The 21350-nt window shown below is 33.8% G+C and overlaps 2 protein-coding genes across 5 annotated transcripts; one reads left to right on the top strand and one right to left on the bottom strand.

The window, feature by feature from the left end:
* The first annotated feature begins 1733 nt into the window (after positions 1–1733).
* LOC105124509 (fatty acid amide hydrolase-like) lies at positions 1734–13587 on the top strand. The gene is made up of 20 exons (XM_011024551.1): positions 1734–2257; positions 2887–2996; positions 4849–4909; positions 5121–5308; positions 5518–5647; positions 5888–5965; positions 6139–6286; positions 6477–6589; positions 10146–10221; positions 10323–10394; positions 10500–10554; positions 10694–10765; positions 10907–10987; positions 11149–11252; positions 11344–11436; positions 12210–12278; positions 12479–12543; positions 12686–12747; positions 12828–12923; positions 13269–13587. The coding sequence occupies exons 1-20, from the start codon at positions 2158–2160 to the stop codon at positions 13329–13331; spliced, it is 1836 nt and encodes a 611-aa protein (XP_011022853.1). The 5' UTR covers positions 1734–2157; the 3' UTR covers positions 13332–13587.
* A 920-nt stretch (positions 13588–14507) lies between these two features.
* LOC105124507 (filament-like plant protein) lies at positions 14508–20819 on the bottom strand. Of its 4 annotated transcripts, none has more exons than XM_011024548.1 (5): positions 20714–20819; positions 19836–20008; positions 18097–18277; positions 16313–17664; positions 14512–15030 (listed from the first exon to the last, which is right to left on the bottom strand). In XM_011024548.1, exons 2-5 carry the CDS (start codon positions 19944–19946, stop codon positions 14659–14661), a joined length of 2016 nt encoding a protein of 671 aa, XP_011022850.1. In that variant the 5' UTR covers positions 19947–20008; positions 20714–20819; the 3' UTR covers positions 14512–14658. The 4 variants fall into 4 exon arrangements, with proteins under 4 accessions (XP_011022852.1, XP_011022850.1, XP_011022851.1 ...); XM_011024549.1 differs by lacking the exon at positions 20714–20819 and adding an exon at positions 20397–20483; XM_011024550.1 differs by lacking the exons at positions 19836–20008; positions 20714–20819 and adding an exon at positions 17787–17907 and having other exon boundaries at positions 14508–15030; positions 18097–18187.
* Positions 20820–21350: the final 531 nt, after the last annotated feature.

Raw genomic sequence — 21350 nt, 5'->3', positions numbered from 1 at the left:
TTTTTTATTTAAAAATATATTAAAATAATATCTAAAAATAATAATAAAATATTAATTCAAAGTTAATAAAAAAATAAAAAAATTTAATTTTTTTTTAAATATTTTTAAAATGTAAAAAAAATAGGGAAGGTCTTGTTGAGTGAATGAAGAAATTTTATGTGATGAATGTAATGAGATTGTGTTTATATTTTATGTTTTAAAATATTTTTTATTTAAAAATATATTAAAATAATATGTTTTATTTTTTAAATTTAATTTTAACATCAATATATTAAAACAACATAAAAAATTAATTTGAAATAAAAAATATATTTTTATTTTTTCTTAAAAATACTTTTAAAATATAAAAAAATTATATTTATATTATTAGCATAATCATATCAACAATTTAATTCTTCTAAATTGCCTTTTCCATTAGAGATACTCTCAAATAGGAATCCGATATACCCATTAAAAATGTTTTGCAAAAAAAGAAGATAAATTTATAAGTTTATGATTATTTTATTCCTTTTCTTTTTACATAACCGTACTTTAAGGCTAATAATGTCAATTTTTTGCTTATTTAGAAATATGGTAAAAATTGTTTTTTTAAGTGTTTTTTAGAAATATATCAAAATAATATTTTTTTTAAATATTGTTTTTAATATCAATACATAAAAAATAATTAAAAAATATAAAAATAATTTTTTAGAAATAATTACATTTAAAATATAACTAAACAACAATACCAAACATCACCTAAAAGTTGAATTAACAGTTGAAAAGCTCGTTCGCATACCTACCCTTCAAAACACTCCGTACGTCACCATTATATAATTTTCCGCAACGGTCAAATAATTTCCGTAACAATAATAAATTTAAAAAATATCACTCCAGCTATCCAATAAGCGCAATCTTGAATTCTAATAACTGAAATTCATAAATAGTTGGTTAAACTATAACTGAACTTGGTTGCAATTAGAGTGTGATGCAAAAACGTTTAATAGTTGAAAAATATAGATTTAGTTAATGAATTGCGGCTCAATCATTGTAATTAATGAAGCTCAGTCACCATTAATTTCTTTTTTCAAAAAAACAAAAAAAATTCTCAAATCTAAATTTTTTTACTTAAAAAATCTGGATTTAACTTAAAAAATACTTTTTAAAAAAATTATTTGTTATTTGCTTTAAATTAATATTTTTTTTGGTATTTTTAAGTTATTTTAATATTCTGATTTAAAAAATAATTTTTAAAAAATTAAAAAAATATTATTTTAATATATTTTTAAATGAAAAGTATTTTGAAAAATAATAATAACTACCATTCTAAACATATAATAGAGATTTCGTTAAATCTCAATTCAATTTCTCAAAGTATCAGTTATATAAAATTATGCTAATCATTTTATTTTTATGTGTATTTTTATTAAATTTTATCTAATGGATTGATTCATATCATGTTTTAAATTTAATTAATTTTTTATCTGGTTAAATTTTATTGATTTATGATTTAATTGATATGTCTAAACGTAATTTAAATTTAATTGAGTTAAAACTGAAAAATTATAATAACAAATTAAAATAACATTATTACACACACACACAAATAATATACGCTATTGATCCAACAACCTCATGACTCTCGTTCTTCCTAGAGTACGAAGTTGAGTGAGATAACTATCTGTTTTTAATTATGATAGGAGTGAAGGGATATATCAAGATTAGAATATCAGACAAGAAACATAAAAGAGCTTGAGATAGTCATATGATGGAGGAACAGAACACGACAAAGGCAGTAAGCAAGAATAAAAAGGAAAGAGACCAAACGAGCCAGAATCATCTGGCAGTTACAACCCGCCAAGAAAACAAAAGTTGCTAACGTCCATCAACTTCTTTGATTTTCTCAGCCCAATATCAATATCCTACCTTACCTGAAAACGACTCTCTCTCTCTCTCTTCTTTGTCTACAGCTTTCATTCCATACCTATCTATGAAGGGAGCAGCTCGATATTAGATTTCAATCAAGTTACAATTACAACATTTTCCTTGTAATCTCCGCCCTCTTGGTCTCAGCTGTTGTCTATATGTACCCTTCTGAGGTGGTGGTTTCTTTTTTTCCATGCTAACCTCTGCCGGTATTCAGTCCTGCTTCATTCCCTAAAACCTACCAGCTTTCTCATGGGGTTGTTCAGAGCTAAGGGTGTGGTTTACAAGCCTGTTGAGAATGTTAATCTTGGCCCTGATAGTGATGAATCCTATATAAAAGCCAATGTTAAAGGTTTTCATTTCCATCTTCAATCCTGTTCTTGCTTTTGATTGCTATGATTGATCTTTCTGTTTTCTGCTAACACGGGAATTTGTAGACGAGTTTTAATGTTTTATTGTCCCAGTATTGAGATTCGTACACTGTTATATCATTTTGTAGGCAGAGAATTTTGAGTCAACGGAACATAACAATAAAGTGAATCACGTTTGTATGCCATTTGCTGTTAAGATTCTGACTGTTAATTTGTTGTTCTGGTCTGGTACAGAAATTAATCGCTCTGTTTAGACAGAAATTCTGGCAAGACAGGTTGCTTGAATACGACTTTCTGAAGTACTTTTGTTTGTTTGATTATACAATGTTCGCAACTTATGTCTGGAATCAGTGATGGTGAAATCACATACTCTTAATTAGAGTCTGGACTAGTTTCACTACGCTTCCTGTCCTTTCTTCATCATTTAATTAAAATCAGAATTACCAAAAGCAGAAACATGCTATTTTGAAGTCTTGATTAACACACATATGTGCTTGTGCCTGTGCCTATGCTTGCCTATATCAACGCATATACTTGTGTTTGAGTTTATTTTCATGTTGTTGATAAATGGTTGTGCACTATATGCTGAAGTTTGCGTTTGTTTCATAAGCTCCTCGCATGGCCGGATTTCTTGCCAAGATTTTCGCCTGGTTTCTCGAGTCGCGAATTTTCGGAGCATTCCTTCTGCACATCTTGAAGAGAAACAATCTAATTCACAAGGTATGTCTTTTCGTTTCTTCGTCATCTTACACTGTAACTCTGTTCCTAGTATCTTTTTCATCCTCCTATGAATGATCAATTATGCAACTATTGATCTGTTACATTTCCCTTCTAGTTTAACTGTCAACATCTCCTTTCCCTTTTGCGTCGAGCTTCTACTAATCAGTGATTATAATCAAAACCATTTCAAGAAACATCATTAGCATCTCTGCTTCGGTTCCTTCTAAGTATTAAGATGGTTATGCAGCTTTCTCAACTTTCTTCTTTCTGAATTGTCATCTTTAAGACTAAAACTATACAAGGTCCCATATTTTTGTGATTGTACGAGGAAGTTGTACGAGTATGCAGAATCTACGCATAGTTCATTGAAATTTATGTGACACCATTTTTGTTCTTTCGTCTTATATATTTTTTCAAAATTGTTGTTTGACAAACTAACCAAGATTTAAAGTAAATTCAGAATAACCAAAATTTGTGTACATTGCTACGATGCTGAATTAGATTTTCTTTTGGTAGTGAGATTAGACAGCGACACGGTATAAACTAGGTGTGCTCCCTTGATACATCACCTAGGCTGATTTTAGCCATTAATTTTGGCATGAAAGTAAGCTCCTTCAATGGCTATAGTCCCCATATGGATTTGCTGGTGTGGACAGGACCACTCTACAATCTTGTCATAGGGTTTTTAATGGTGCTATTTATTGTTAAAGGCATCGTTGGAGCTTGGTAGCTGCAAGCCCAACTGACCAAAGGATAAAGTGCATGTTGTCATCTTCTCCACTTTATTGATCTTCTTTTCGGATTGTTGAGTATGAAAGTTGTTTTTGTTTCACAAACCATGCTGACTCTTCCACAGCCAAATTCTTAAATACCTAGTCTTGCCTACTTGCAGAGCTGCAAGCCCTCGTTTTCTTCGCAAGAAACTGTTCAAGTGACAGCCATTAAACTTTAAAGATTGTTTTATTGTGATCCTTCTAAATATCCCAGCAGAATTCCTCATAAACACATAGTGGCATTATCAACTGAACGAAGTTGACTAGACTAACACTTCAAGAATGTCTTAATTAGCATTAGCAAATACAATTTCTTATCTCAAAGCCTCCATCAAATATTGATTCATCTAAAATTCCACCAATGATACTAAAATAACAATAGCAATAATCATGGTGGGGGCAGCTGCGGCATTGCTGGTGATAGTGATGATGATGAGAGCTCAGAAAAGATAAAAAGATTATAAAGTTGCAATCCATTTGCTCTGCATTGCATCCAGTTTCCGATGAAAATCACGGAACATTGTTGAATATGCTGATTCACTGGACTACCAAAAGTTGTGGATTACTAGAGAACGACAAATGAAGCATAGAATGATTCAGCCATGAGTAGTTTTTATGTGCACAAATGCAAGCTTCCTAGTAGCTGAAAAACAAATATATGAAATGGTACGAACTCATAAACCATAATTCGAAATCCATGCCACCTGAGGTTTCAAAAATAAAGTCAAAACCAAACTCCCAGTACCAGAAAGAAGCCTCAGCCATTCAATTTTTTATCAGTTGATGTTCATAAAATTCCAGGAAGAAATACTTGATTTTCTAATTTTTATGTGTTTCAAATATGCTTGAGCTAGAAAATAGCCAAACAAAGATAAGTTGTGGAACATTTAAAATATCATATTTTTCATCATGTCATTGGAGGGCTTGTTACTCGTTCACAAATCTTGCAAGCTGGTCATATGTATATGAGGTCACACTTTAAGGACTCATCTTGACATCGCAAAAAGAACAACCTTTATCACACCGTTTCTTTCTGATATTCTATGTCAAAGACTCACGAATGCCTGCAACTCTTTCAGCTTGTTACAAATGCAGAGCTGGAGGAATCACCTATCTATGTCCCTTTGCATCCATTTGAAGGTAGGCTCACTACCTTTAAGTTTCCTCCTCTTCTACTATCTCTGGTACTATTCACAGTCTGTTACAGTTACAAAAAAGTTAGCATCAAGTATGTCTAGAAGAGAAAACCCTGATCTTTCAGGATTTCAAACAATTCTAACATGATCAGCCATTTATATTGCTTTCATTGGAGTTCCATGAGAAAGATTTTGATTTCCGTTCATCACTACAGAGCTCAATGAAAAAGAAGTCAAACACGTAAATTCTGATCTATCACCATCTGAACAAGTTCAGCAGGCAGTTGGTTGTCTGCCTCCACCTTCAGAGAAGATTGTTAATGGATTGAAGCCATCTTCCCGTCGCTGGACAATAATGGATTATTCTAAAGCATATAGCTCTGGAGAAATAACTCCATGCAAGGTACATCATTTCTTTCATGAGATGTTCTTTTCCGTTGTTGTTTGAAGTTAATGAAGCTATAACTTGCACAAACACTTGAAACCTTAGAGTCTAATTACGTCATTCAAAGGCTCTCTTTCAGTCTCTTTTCTTGTTGCCGTCAAGCTTCTCGTGTAAAAACATTCAAAGCAGTTTCCCATAAGTGCTTGACGCTATTCCACTTAGCACAGGTTGCAGAACGGCTAGTAGCTGCAATCCATGAATCTTCCAGTCCTCCATTGGACATGGCATTCTTTATTAATTATGATGCTGAAGATATTTTAAGGCAGGCTAAAGAATCAACTCTTCGGTATCAAAGAGGTAGGCTTCATCGAAACTCATGAGAAAATCTTTGCGCATGAAAAAGATATATTGCAAGTTTGATAATCATCCTTCCAGAAAGAGCGCGCACTATATGTTTCATGAAAAATATTCGGTCTGAATTTATTGATGGTCTCATTCTTCTAGTCTCCTGAACCTTGTTATTTTCTTCTAGCCCACTATATTAAAGTAGTTGCTTTGAACATGCTACAAAACTCATACTTGTTCTGTTACACCCAGGGGAGCCAAGATCAGTTCTAGATGGAGTCCCAGTTGCAATCAAGGATGAAATAGACTGTAGCCCTTATCCAACAACAGGTAACTCATCGCTGACCATGTTGGTTTGACAAATTTCTCTGCTTGATTCTTCTATCAGTATGAACTTCCTTTTGTTGGTGTGTCTGCTGATGCTGCCAACCGCAATTAGTTTGGGATTGAGGCCTGGTTGTTGTTGTTTTCACTGATGCTATATATCACATTGATTTTTCTAGGAGGCACTAAGTGGTTGCACAAATTTAGACCTTGCAAAGGTGATGCCTTCTGCATTTTGCGCCTTAGATCATGTGGTGCGGTAATTATTGGAAAAACCAATATGCATGAGCTTGGCGCTGGAACAAGTGGAATAAATCCTCACTATGGGTACAAACACTCAGCTTTTCTCCTCTTATAAATTTGATAATATCCTGCTAGAAATCTTGGAAGTCACAACAAAAATACAGTACAATCTCTTCTTATTTTCCTGTAAATTCAAATATAGTTTATTCTTCTCTGTTTAACTTCCGAAAGGTCTAAGAAAATCATGGTATCTCCACAATTATGAATGTTGTAGGGCTACTAGAAATCCATACAATCCTGGCATGATCTCTGGAGGTTCATCTAGTGGATCAGCTGCTGTGGTAGCTGCAGGACTTTGCCCTGTTGCCCTTGGTGTTGATGGGGGAGGTACTTTAAATTCATCCTTCACTAAACAGTAATCGTATTGTGATTTTATATGTAGAATAACCGAATACAGAAGCTAAGCTGAGAAACACAAAAATAACATCTACTATTGTTATTTCCCAGTTTATGAATTTCACTGACACGCCAAGATGAAGATATTAACTGTTGAATTTAAAGCAAAACAGACAAGAATTCTATTTATACAAAGACACTTGCACCCCCAACTAGCTTAGACACTCACTAGCTATACTTGTTTTATCACTCACCACTGTTTTTCTCACAGTCAAGGCACTGCATACCACTTAAATTTCACTCTCTTGCACTCACAAGTTCTTATTTTACAGCACGCACACCACTTTGTTCTACACCTATTCTTCTCACATTCTGCACACCCTAACACAAATACTTCATATATATACTAAGTCGGTTGAAAGAATTGTATAGAGATCTTTTTTTTTTTTTTACATTAATGAAAAGTTGGAACTAGAATTCTCTAGAGATGTTATACTTGCATTAGTGGAAAATAAGTCCTGGAAAGATCTTGCATGAGCATCACCGGGTATTTTACAGAATGAGAAAGGTAGGGGAGAAATATGGAATGATCTTCAACACCCCCACCCCCCCACTCCAGATTTCCTTATTTTCATTATTTATGTTGAAAACATCACCTAACCTTTCATGCCAGCCTCTCGTATACAAAGGTGATAAGGTAATTATTTTATTATATATTTTTAAGATACGATAAAGTTTATAACAGGTGTGTTATGTGAAATGTCTAAAGCGAATAACAGGTGTGTTATGTGAAATGTCTAATTTAAATATTTAAGTTTGATAACTAGTTGAATCCAAGAAAAATATAAATTTGATAAGATATCAAATCTAATATATTTAGGATTAGTCACCGGCTAAACCCAAAGTGTCATAGATTTGGTAACAAACTAGATCCATCATACTTGGATTCAGATTAATCCAAGATAATATAAGCTTAATAAGATGTTAGGCTTAATATACTTAGATTTAATAATCAATTGAAATTAAGATAATAAAAGACTGATGAGATATCAAACCTAACATATTTGTATTTGGATATTAGCTAAATCCATGGTAATATGTTAGGTTTTAGATAAATATTTAAATTAAAGGTGCAATAAGTTAAATGAATGATAAGGCTTTTTAATTTAAATCAGGTTACATGTCATACCTTGAGTACCAAAGACTAAGGAATCCTGTTTTTAGAATATGTTTTATGAATTATTGATATCAAAGATAATAATTTCTCTATACTTATAGATGTACAAATTTTTTTTTAAGAAATCTATCACATTTATTATCTCATTAATGATATGTAAGATATATTTGTTCTTTATTTATGTCATTAAAAGTAAAGGGCTTTTTAATAAAAAAAATTTTCTAAAAACAATAAGATTCAGAGGTAATTTTTTTTTTCTAAAAACAATAAGATTCAGAGGTATAAATACCTCCCGAACCATTTAGGTAAATGTTCAAAACTTTTTATTTTTTAAGAGCTTACATATATTTTGTATTAATCATTCTAAAATACAAAAACAAACATCACTTGTTCTTGAAATTTAAGGATTTTTTAAGTTATTTCTTGTCTTTCTCATAAAGTTATTGATTTTATCATCGGAAGGTCTTTAAGTCCCCCAATTAAAATTGTTTCTAGAAGTACTTAAAGCTTTATCATTAATTTGGTGTTTCATAAGCTAAGAAGAAAAAAACTATAGCTTATCTTTTTTTATTATCTTTGCATTGAACCATCCAATATTATGTTGTCTCTTAAGTAAATTGCCTTGATTTTGATGAGCCCCCTAGCTTAATTTGGTCTCTTTTCTTGCTTCTTCATCGAACTATCATCTTCTTTGTTTTCTTTAAAAAATTTAAAGTATCAATTTTTAAACCGATCTCTTTTGAAGTTAATAAAGAGAGTTATTTCATCTTTTTTTTAGCGAAACTCTAGCCATTTGTTTGACTAGAGTTTTCTCATTGGATAATAAATTTTCTAGATCTTTAATAGATGGTTCGGCTGTCTATCCTCTAGAAGCGGTGGTGAAATCACAAAACTCAGGTATTAGATTGTGGATCTAACTCGAATATTTCATTACAAATAAATTTTACTTTTGTAAAATATACAAAGTCAGATGAAGGAATTGTCTAAAGATGTTTTTTTTTTCTTACATTAATGAAAGTATAGGTCATAGATTCTCTAGAGAAGTTATTCTTGTATTAGTGGAAACTAAGTCCTAGAAATATCTTACATGAGCATAACCAAATATTTCTTGAGAAAATCATTCTATTTTGAATTGTAATTTAGAACTATACCCATGCTAATAATAATAGAAAGTATTTTGTTGTTTTCTAATAAAACAATATCATTAATAACTTTATAAATTATCAAACTAACTTCTATTAAGATAAATATAAAATGAGCAAATCAAATAAAAAATCTACCTATCACCTGAATTACTAGTAAACATGATCAGAATAATTTTAGCATCGTAAAAAATTCTCTATTCACTAGCAACATTTACAGCGTCAAAAGGTTTTAACTTATTTCTTTTATTTTTTTAATATAGTTATTTTTTCTAGCCCTCGTAACCAAGTACTCTACATGTTCATTATTATGAATCTCTAATACTTATTTTGTAACTTTCTAGAGCTTAAAGAAGTTTTTACATTTTCTGAACTAAGACTATTATTTTTATACAACAAAGTATCAACAAAATATTCATAAAATAAAGATAACAAATATAATAAAATCAAAATTTAATCCTTATCTTCAATCTTAACATCAATATTTCACAAATCTAAGATCATTTATAACCTACTCCATAAGTGAGATGATCAAATAAATTTATTAGAAAAAAATAAAAAATTAAAAGATGTTACACAAAATTATTTTCTTATCCAAAATTTCAAAGTAACCCAAAACTCAAATTTTTTCCCCTCCTTAGAAACCACTCTCTAGCCACCAAAGTATAGATAATGGAGGAACTTACAAATAAACTTTAACCCTAAAATATAACAACTTTAGCTTTTTATGGACTAATTGCATAAATATTTCTTTTTCTCACTTCAACTAATAATTTAAGAAAAACCCAATGTTCTTGTTTTACTTTCCCTATAAATCTTATCTTTAATACTTATATTTTTCCCCTTCTCTAGCAACCACTCTCTAGCCATTGAAACTTACAAATAAACTTTAACCTTAAAATATGACGACTTTAGCTTTTTGTATATGTTCTAAGTGCATAAATATTTCTTTTTCTCACTTGAACCAATAATTTAAGAAAAACTCAGTGTTCTTGTTTTACTTTCCCTAGAAATCTTATCTTTAATGCTTGGAGTCGAACAAATAAATATTTGTTTTCTGCAGCTTGCCAAGATCATATAGACAGATTGTTTTAACAAATTAATAAATTTATTTGTGAAGGAAGGTTCTGCCATTTATCCAGAAAATTCTGCAAAATTGTGAAACATATCACCATGTATCATGTCAATAATCTCTAAGTATATACACCTTTCATCATAATGTAATTAGGATCCGTGAGAATGCCTGCAGCTCTCTGTGGTGTTGTTGGTTTCAAACCAACTTTCGGGCGTGTACCTCACTCTGGGTGAGAGCTCATTTCTATCTTGATTTTCTTTCAGAAATATTTGGTTTTCTCAACGCGTATGAAATTTCAATATTGTGAAGATAAATTTTCCATTTTTTCAGTGTTCTTCCTCTGAACTGGACAGTGGGGATGGTAGGAGTCTTAGCAGGCACAATAGAGGATGCATTTATCGTGTCAGTGTCATCTCTTTATTTGAACTTTTTTTCTGAGTTACAATTTTATGTTTCGATGCCTTTTTCATAAATTTGAATAGAGTTCAAAGTGCATTATTTCTCCAGTTATGCAGCTATAAATGGCCCAGTTCCATCCCATGAAACCTCCGTTATACCACCGGTAAGAACCTGCTCCGCAACTTTCTTTTAAGTTTAAGCTCCTACCCTCTGAGCACTCTTTGGAAGTGGCCTTGTTAAGTATTTCAGAGTAACATCTGATAAAACACAAATCTTTCCTTCTCTGTTTCTGAAACTATTAGCCAAAGGTGTATTTCCCAATGCTACAATCAACAAATTCAGTGTCAGACATCACATTGGCAAGATACGGGGAGGTTAGTAAATTATCAACCTTAGATTCACATACATTCTTGTTTCAAGTGAATTATAATCATGCAGAAAAATCCATTTATCTGTACCAAATCATTCTTCTGATTATTTCCTTTGATTATTGAACCACGAAATGGATCCATTAGTGGTTTAATGATTGCAGTGATGATATTAGAACATGCTGTTCCCTAGCATTGCACAAGCTTTCTGAGAAGTATGGTTGGAAGGTATAGATAACATATCATCCTGTGCAAAATTCGATGCAATGATGAAGTTTTCTGCATGTTTCTTTGAAGAAATTTAGGCCTTCTATTTTCAAGGAAGCTCTTGACCAGCTTGGCCATTGTACATTGTCTGCTAATGCTTTATATGGTCTTTTGCATGCAAGACTGTACATGTTACCATACCAGACATAGAGGCGATGCGCCTGGCACATTATCTAACAATTGGATCTGAGTGCACCGCTGCACTTAGTTCTTATCTAGAAAAGTTGTGAGTTGTCTCTGGCTACCACATTTTCATCTTTCTTTCCAATAAAATATTGTTAAACATATATGGTGATATTATGTGCTCTTGAAAAAAGGGATATTGCAGAGTCAGGATGGGATGTAAGGGTAGCCCTTAGTGTCTATGGTGCTTTCAGTGGTGAAGATTATATAAAGGCTCAGAAACTTAGGTACATTACTGGCTACATTTCATTGTTTTTTTATATAATTACAAGGCATGGTGACAGTTGAAATTAAATTGGATCATAAATGGAATACCAGTTTCCAGCATCAGTAAATTCCGAAAATCTGACTTGAAGATACATAAAAACATGATGAGCCTTCATATGCTGCATTTCATTTTAGTTTTTCTGGTTTTCATCTTGTGATGACTTCTAGTTTCAAATATTTCATTGGTGAAGCTTTGTGTTAAGTACTTCAGTGGCAAATTTTTTTGTTTCACCCCAAATCTGCACAGTACTAACTAGCAATATTTAGTTATCTATGACAAAGTAACGCTACTATTTAGCTGGCCATTGTTTCATGTAATGGTAGAAGTCTCGAACTCCTAAACACAAGTAGCGGATTCAGCTCTAACAGAAGCGCATTCACGCTAAAGTTCTTGAAGCTTAAGACCGTTTCCCTTCAATCCCCTGCTAGTGTTCTGGATTGATTTCTAGCAGTATATCTGGTTCTCAAGATATTATACTTTCATATAAATTCTATCAATGAGTTCACAAGTCACTTTCATTGATTTTTCATTCCAGCTCATATTTAAACTTCAAACAAACATTCACTTATCATCAGCATTTCGAATCCCCTTGGGAAATAGATAGCCTGTAGGTGAAGTTTACTTGTTAGTTAACAGCAAATCACTTGTCATTTTTACTCCTACATAATTCTTCATCTAGTTGTTTGCATTTCATGACTACATTTAATGATTCAAGATCCTATGCATTTGCAGGAACCGCCAGATACAATTTCACAGGAATATATTTACAAAAGCAGACGTCATTGTTACACCAACAGTAGGGTATTGATTTCTCCTTTTATTGGTCCTGTCCAAATGTTACTGATGCATGCTCTCTCGTATTTGTTTGAAAGGGCTTAATTGCACTCTATAGTTGCTATGCTATACTGTAGACAGTATTGCATGTATGAAGCTACTATCTTTGACATCAAAATGGGCTTTCATCCCGCTTATGCCTGATATTGATCTATTTTATACGACAGCGTAACTGCATACCCTATTTTGAATGATGCTCTTCAGACTGGTGAGCTGGACTACATAAATGGAGGTAAGTTCATGGCATGGCAAGATTTTAACAAAAAATGTACAACGAAAATGTTTGAACCCTCAAATGGCTTCAATATAAACTTTCAACTAGTCAAATAAAAATACAATTTCGTAATCATGTTGACCCACTTTTATTTTTGCAGCTGCGCTAGTTCGGTATCAGATAGCAGGAAATTTTCTGGGATTACCTGCAGTTACTGTTCCGGTAAGGATCTTCAATGCTAGCTCCTGCTCATTATTTTATTTGGCTAGTTTTCCTCTATTAACCTGAAATACGCAACACAGGTTGGATATGACAGAAAAGGTTTGCCTATAGGCCTTCAATTTATTGGAAGGCCATGGTCTGAACCAACATTAATCCATATAGCATATGCTATGCAGGTATATTATCGATTTATCATGTTTTGAGATTTAGATTTGTATAATGTTCCTCTCCTTTTCTTTCAATTTGACTCTTAAGATACATATTAAAAATGCTTGCAAACTTGATATTCCAAGTATTCATGTAGAGCCATATGCATGATGTGCTATTATTATCTTTTCCACCTCCAGTGATGTGTTTTCCATGTAGCATTTAAGAGAACTATTTGACCAATTGTTTCAAGGAAGAATCGTCTTTGCAAAGCTCCCAGGCAATCGGATTGTCTTAAAATTTGAAAATCTTTTTACACGATGTTAATATTATTAGTGCATAGGGACTGATCCGTGAAGTATTTTTGGTTTCAGACTCTGTGCATCTCAGAGTACAGAAAACCACAGGCTTTCTATGATTTGCTCAAGAAGGATTAACTGAATCAGGAAGCTTCAAAAGATCGAAGACGGTCTTTCAATTGTCAAAGTATTTCTACCCCCAGTTGTTTCCTCTTGCTCTTTATGAAAATGTGGAAACGTTTTGCATGGAGTGCCTGGTTATCCTTAGCTTTTAGCACTACTATGTAAAAGAATTTCCACAATCAACATGTATTTTATATTTGATAAAAAAAAAAAGGTTCCTTACATATTGGTTATATTTGTATGCACATCAAAGCAATCATCATACCCAGCATTTCCACTTGCACACCCGCAGGCCTTATTGTCCAATTTTAAAACTTTGAAGCCATCCCACAACAGGATCTTTGTCAAACTTTATCAGCCATATATAAGGTTTCCATTCTTGTCGGCTCAGACTCTAGCCCTTCTTGTTCAGGACCCCAACCTACTTCCACAGGTTCATTCTTACGCATCTTGGCTTGTTCTTCTTCCCTCTGTTATTTATCAACTCGTGGTTTAAAGGCATATTTCGTCCCCGGATAACAAATAGCCTATCTGTCAATTTCAACCCAGTTGTTCCAAAATATTCTGACACGTGAGATCCAACTGTATCTTTTGGTGGAGTGATTATGGTGCTGCTGAGTAGTGATAATGGGGGCAGAGGAGGAGAGGTAGTGGTGGTGGTGATAGTGGGGTGGTGGCAGCAGTGGCAAAAGCGAAGGCAATGGTGTGGTGGGTTTCGTAAGACATGACAACAAGGACCAAAAGGTAATGATAGTAATCAAATAGTTGGAAGATACTGCAGGTGAAATTTCACAGGAGTGCCCCGAATTGGATAAGGTGAGAGAGAGAAAATATTAAGCAAAATTATATCCATTTAATGATTTTTGCCACTTTCAACAAATACTAGAATCATATCCTGTCATTTTGAAATTGAAAATTTCAATTCCATAAGCATTAGAGAATCTCAATTCTTTTTGTAAAACGTTTTATGAGCCAAAAATATTTTTCAAAAGGCAAAATTAGTAGTTTATTTAGGTAATATCATAGAATTTTATTAGACAGTTTGATAGTCAATCAAAAGTTTTAAATGTCCATTCTTATTTATGCATGCTTGCTGAGACTCTAATTTATTTATGAAAAAAATATTACCGCCGCTTCCCCACTGCAGAAGCAGAAAGCTGTCAAAAAAGCAAATTGAAATTCCGAAAAACGCAGAGGAAAATATTGATTGTTGTGTATTTTTTTTACGGATAATTTGTTTGTGAAAGAGATGATATTTATAATTTTATATAAATACAACTGCAAATTCAAATGAAGGAATCTACATTCTTTTCAGAATGGAAAAAATTTCACTCGTCATATACTAATTTTCATTGCGAACCCTACTATAACCTCTGGGAGGAAACTTTCCAAATCCATTTCTGTTCTTTTCAGAAGCAAAGCTCGAGTTTAATGATAATGATGACTCCCTATTACTTCCTTTCTTTGATCTTAAAGCACCTTTACTGACTTGCAAGGCTTCAGAATCTCTACCTGAAGATAGATTTCTAGGATCAGGTTTCTGTTGTTCACCATCAGCATGAGCCTTTGATCCTTCACTACTGGCATCTGAGGATTTCTCAGAATCAAACAAGAGGTCTTCGAATGTTGCAAGAGATTTCAACTGAAGACCAAGAGATGAGATCGTTTTCTGGCAATCTGCAAGTTTGCTTGCAGCAACAGCTAGCTCTTTCTCCTGCGATAAAAAAAACAAGATGTGAATACCATTTACCAAAGCAATTGTGTTTAGCAAATTACTATTTAAAACCCAACTGTTTTTTAACAGATCATTTCATGATTAGCATGCATCCAGAAATAGAAGAATTTTAGGTATCCCATATCATTCATAACTGTGATGCCAATTGGTTTTATGTGATAAAAAATGATTCTGACAAAGGATATCATTGAAAAAATGATGCAAGAAATTTCGAAGGTAGTTCTGAAACCTTTTTTTTTTTTTTCTTGTAAAGGTAAAACTGCTCTTTTTAATGGAAGTTAACCCGAGAAAATATTTTATTCCCTTTGAGATAAAGTTTCAAATTTAATCGAGTAGCTGGCTAAAAAAGGACCATTTGCTTTTGTAGAAGTTTCGCAATATGAAAGTTAATCAGAAATGGACAACAAGGATTACAAGATATTAGATATAAAGACTTGAATTTGTCAAAATTCAAGTTTAAATGGTTAGTACAACAAACAGTGGTATTACTAGTCTATAAAACAGTCCCTCTCCTGAGACTTTGAAATTTGAAAGAAGTTAAAGACTGCCAGTTGAAAATTATCCCAGAATGCAAATCACTTTGTTGCACAGAATAGGAAAAGGAATTCAGGACATTTTGATCCCAGAACAGTATAATGGCGGTAGATTTATTTATCAACTAAGATAGTGTTTGACATTGTAGTAATGGTTATTTTTCAAAATGTTTTTTTTACTTAGAAATGCATCAAAATAATGTTTTTCTTCATTTTTAAAAATTCATTTTTGACATAGCACATCAAAACAATCCAAAAATACAAAAAAAAAGAACTTATTTAAAAAAAATTCAAAAAAAATCAAAAACATGGTTTGACCGCAAAAATAAACACTACCTAAATTGCATGATTAGGGTTTTGCATAAAACAATGCAGGCCAAAGGTGAATTTGAACCTTCATTATTATTGCCTTGTCAATAAATTTGACATTCTATAAAGGCATTTTCTTTAAAAGGTCAAATAACAAACACACCAAAGAAATTTGTGAATCAGCAAGATCAATGTTCCAAAGAGATCTGTTACGTGTCTGCAATGAGGTTGGCTTGGCTTGTTATAAGTTGGGGTAACAGAGTATAGCAGCCAAGATGGAAAATGCAAGTGGATCAATATGTATGGCAGGTTTAAGGCACGAGAGACCATGTAAGTTGACTCAATTACAGTAAATGCAGCATTTATGAACTTGGAGTGGGAATAGTTATTGAGCTTCTAGTAAGTCTCAAGATACTGACCTGTGTAATCTTCAACTCTTCATTAAAGCTGGCAACACGCATGCGCTCATTCTCGTGCTGGAGCTCAGCTTCACATTTCATTTTTGAGAGCTCATCCTCCAACTGCTGGCTCTTTACAGCATTTTCAGCTGACAAGGCACGCTCTTTCTCAACCTCCGAATCTAACGAAACTACTTTGGAAAGCAAGGTTTTGATCTCAGCTTCAGCAATTCTGAGTTGTGATTTTGTCTCTTCACTCTTTGCTTCAATGTCCTTCATCTCTTCCTCTCTAGCTTGTCTGGATTCATTTGCAAGAGCTAACTTAGCTTGCAGCTCCCCTATCTTTGTATCTGCTTCATGCAGGTGACTCCTTAATGTCTCGAGCTGCCTCTGGCATTTAGTCAAAGCCATTTCTGATTTAATTTTTTCTTCTTCCATCTTATCCAACTTCTCCTCCAGTTCAGCAGTCCTGTTAATCATGGATTCGAGTTCTTCTTTCCATGGGCTTCCACTACCTTTATCCGATACAGGTTCTGCCTCAACGTAAGAACTTCCACTTAATGTATATGGAAAAGCTGCTAGCCTTTCCATTTCCAAAAAATCATCCATGAGATTGATTTCTACAGAAGGAACCGTGCGGTTTCTTCCAATAGGCTTCCAATTCTCATATTGATCAAGTTCTGTAACATGAGCACAGGCCCGTGAGTCAGAGCAGCTTGGGTCACGTTCATTCATGCCCAAGCCACTCATCTTGCATGAATGACTTTCAACTGCCAGTAGCCTCTCCCCAATATCAGATTGCCTGTCAGTGATAGACTCACCACCAACTGATGAGGCAGTTAAAGATTTATAATCATTAGCAGCTGATGCTTTACGAGCCATGGCTTTCAACTTCCGACACTCGGCTTCAAGCTTAGCAAGCTTCTTTATGCTTTCCAGGTGTAGTTTGCTTGCTGTTTCAGCAGCTTGGGTGCTCAAGTCCCTCTCCAAAATCCTAATCTCTATCTCCTCAGCTCGAGAAAGGAGCTCACGCTTAAGGGACATGTTCTCTTTCTCTACAGCATCAAATCTTTTCCATAAATCCGAATCAGCTGAAGTAGCAGCTTCATCTTTTGCAGTTTGAAGCTGAGCCTGGAGTTCCACAAGCTGGGCCGCGAGCTCAGACTTCGTTGATTCCCATTCACTAATTTTCTTGGTGACAGCTTCATTGATCCTTTCATCTTGCTCTTCTCTTGATTGTCTTAGCTGCCTTACACATTCCTTCAGTGCTGCATCCAGATGACCAACTCTATCTTCAAGTCCGGAGTTCTTCTTAGTAGCATCCTCAAGTTGTTGCTTTAAAGCTGACAGATCATTTTCAGCTTTCTCCCACCCTAGAGTTTGAGGCAGAAAAAACAAATAATAGCTGATAAACCAGTTATGGGAGGCAGGTTATAGATCACATCCTTAATTAGAATAAGAAATGGGATAATGTTAGAAAAAGAGGTTTACGGACAATCTTTAAAAAATGCCATCAGATCCTTTTTTTGTTCTTTTTTTTTTTTTTCTTTTTTCTATGGTTGGGTTGCACAACGGAGAAGCCCTCCTTCAGCCTTAATCCCTCTCTGCTCTCGTACCTATATCATGGGAGGGATTCAAAAGGTATCTTAGAAAAAACTAAGTAACCTGACAAACTGGGCTAGCCCTGATGTGTTTTTTTTTTTATTATTATTATTCAAGAAGTTTGTACTGTTTAATTTAGAAGAAACCAAACACTAGCTCAACTTTCAACAGAATTGGAGAGTAGAAAGCAATGAGACAAATACCTGAGACTGCTTCTTCTGCAACTTTGGCATGCTGCTTTACCAACTCTTCTTTGGCACTAATGTTCAGGAGAGCAGCAGATAGTTTCTCTGTCAAAGTCCTCACATTGTCACTAAGGTCTTCATCGGTGAGTACAGCTTTAGATGTAACTTCTGGTGATTGAGGATTATGAATTGGATATACCTTCGCCAAGAAGAAGGGGAAAAAAATCAGAATTTCTCCCACATCACTTAAAAGCACAACACCATCATTTGCATGTTGAAAGCAAAAACCAGGACACAATGACCCAATGGCAAATCATTAAGACAAACAGATTCTCAATTTTCAACCATTGACAGAAATTTGAGTTTCAAAAGCATACCAGAGCTTTTATGTAGACAGGGAATGGGAGTAGAAATCCTCTCAATCGGAATAGGAATTCCTTCCTACTAGACAGAACCTAAAATTAAACTAAATTGATTGTGGGAGTTAAACTGCTGGTGCCAGAATAATAGCTTCGGATTCACGGAACACAAATCATCCTTCCCAATCCATGTGGAATCAGGATGGTGAAGAGACTAAGAGAGGTGATCCGATATGAAGATTCAAGCCGAGTTTTATTCTGTTGGTTATGATTCATCAAGTACGAATATCGTAAAAAGACTGCTGAAAGGATCTTATACAATCTCCACCTTCAGAATGGAAAGGCCGAAAGGCACGCCGTTAAAATATGGACATGTTAAAGTAAAGTTTCACTGTAAGGGTGAGTCTTACTGTTCATTCTGACTGTGCATCTTCTTCTTACACTGAAACTGATTGGATGATGCATGCCTTGCAGAGCAGGTATTATCCATGCTACAAACTACAAATCAGGTACAGGCATATTTCTGATGGTCGAAGCAGATATTTTAGGTAAGGTTGAAAATTATTTTTAGTCATGTCCAAGAAGTTTCAAGTCAAGTAGAAGCTAGCCCCAGAAACATCCAAGGATCTTTAGACCAAGTAGTAACTTGTGTTCAATCTGGGCTTCAGAATGATGAGGAAGAGAAACAGACTGCGATACTACTACAAGTAAAGAGCCATAACTGGCGGAAATTGAAGAAGATGCTGATGAAGCCTCATGAAAGAGATGGAATTTGTTGGAACAGCAAAGAGTTTGAGGAATTGGCTTCATTATTCAATCCCTATCTAATGGTGCTATTGAGGAGAAAATGATCTCAAGCCTAGGCCATAGATTCGTTGGAGTCGATTAAGAAAAGCTCATTTATATCTAAATCGCTCCAGCCAGCCTCAAAATTCAATGCCGTATATAAAAATGCTCTTAATTTTTGCAGTGATTTTCTGTCACAAGGAAAATTCAAACAAGCACTGCAAGCAAGCAACACCTTAAGTGTCAATAAGAAAGGATTATACTTGAATGTATGGGAAAAAATTATCCTAAGATAAGACCAGCAGGATTCATTTGGGAAATTTCTTTGAGTGCGTTTCTGCAAACTCCAAAAGATGAGCAAAAGGATATAAATTGAGACCTCATCTGAAGAGTGGCAGGCCATGACAAATATCGCATAAACAGAGATTCCAAGTTTGGCAAAATACATTCCAATATCCAAAGTTCATTCCACTTAATGCCTTTTAAAATCTTTTTTTGAAAAAAATAAGGTATAGGAGTATAGCAATATGCAAAAAACTCAAAACCAAAAATTGAACCAACCTGGTCATCAGAGAATCTTTCAGAACGAGAAGATCCAAAAATTGAACCAACCTGATCATCAGAGAATCTTTCAGAACGAGAAGATATGGACCCTGAACTGTCTGTTTCCCCGGGACTCTTCTCTGACGACTTCCTTCTCCATAACCAGCTCCTCCTGTCCATCTCCAGTCCCACCAAAGTATCGCTATCCCCTCACACAAAATTCCATTCTTTTCATTGTAAAGCTACAAACACAACCACCCAACATCATTAAACAAAAACCCAACAACCTTAATCCTACAATGTTACCACCAAACCAATTGTTTGCTTTGAAATCTCAGAAGTTCAAGGATACCAAACAATGTAAGCAAGCAAGCTAACAAGCAAAAAAAAGGGTCAAATCCAACAGTTACAAACAAATAAAAATGAGTAGTCTTTTTGGTAAAGATATTAACATTGCTTAGAATTCACTCTCCATAACTAATCTAGAAACAATGTCCTAACTTTCTGAAGAAGAATCATGCTCATGAAAAGATGGGATATATTTGATAACCCTTTTAAAGTTTGGCTCTTTATCTATCAACAATTACTTGAGACATAAGATTTTGAACAACTCATCAACTGGGCACCTACCAAATCCCCCAAATTTCACGCCAGGAAATGAGTGTCATAGAAATAAAGAAGAAAATCATAGATGGATAGAAAGAGACAGAGAGGACCACATGAGAAAAGGCCAATACTGCCTAATAGCCAATAATAACCCCATTTCTCTTCAACAGAACTATCCATCTATCTAACAAAACTAAGAAAAGGCAAAGACCCGCCTTCAAACATCACATGAAGAAGCAAGAAATAATTGCTAAGGCAATAATACTCATCCCAACTTATCTCAAAAATCAAAAAGCTAAAATCTTTAAATTAAGTTTTTGTAAAAAAAAAAAAAAAGGTACCTTTAGCTTTGAGACTATGAAAAAAGAAAAATCAATGAAATATTGATTGACGAAAAAGAGTTAAATAGCAAAGAAGCAAGCACAAACAAACTGTGCAGAGAAATCTGAGGAATGTCAGTATAAAATGCAGGTGTTTAAATAGGGAGATTTTTTCTCTTTTTTATTTTATTTTTTGAGAATCTTTTCTTGGTATTTTTTACTTTATTTGTTCAATTAATGAGTTGTAATTCAAGATAGTGTACGGCCAACTGGACGAGACAGTGGCATATATTAACTTTTTATAGTAAGAAGTAGGCGGATGGGAAAAAAACGGGTGATATTATTCTGTGTTTGTTTTTTTATTGACTTTCTGGCTTGATTATTCAAATAAAAATGGCGTCATTCCCGCCCATTGATGATGGGATCCGAGCACCCACCATTTTTTTCAAATATTCTATGCCATTTGTCAACATTGATCGACAGTGGGCTGCTTCCATGTCTGTCTCTTGTTTTCGTCTTTTCAATTGGACGTGAAGAGCTAGATGATTTTTCCATGTGTAATGTAAAAAATAATTTTTAATAAATAAAATACTATTATTTTTATATATTAAAAAAAACATTTTAAATCACAATTATTATTATACTCATGAGCACTCCA

Source organism: Populus euphratica, unplaced genomic scaffold (genome assembly GCF_000495115.2).
Source record: "Populus euphratica unplaced genomic scaffold, PopEup_1.0 scaffold35.1, whole genome shotgun sequence".
NCBI lineage: Eukaryota > Viridiplantae > Streptophyta > Magnoliopsida > Malpighiales > Salicaceae > Populus > Populus euphratica.
Note: the sequence above shows the minus strand (reverse complement) of the source record. Positions and strands in the feature narration are given on the sequence as shown.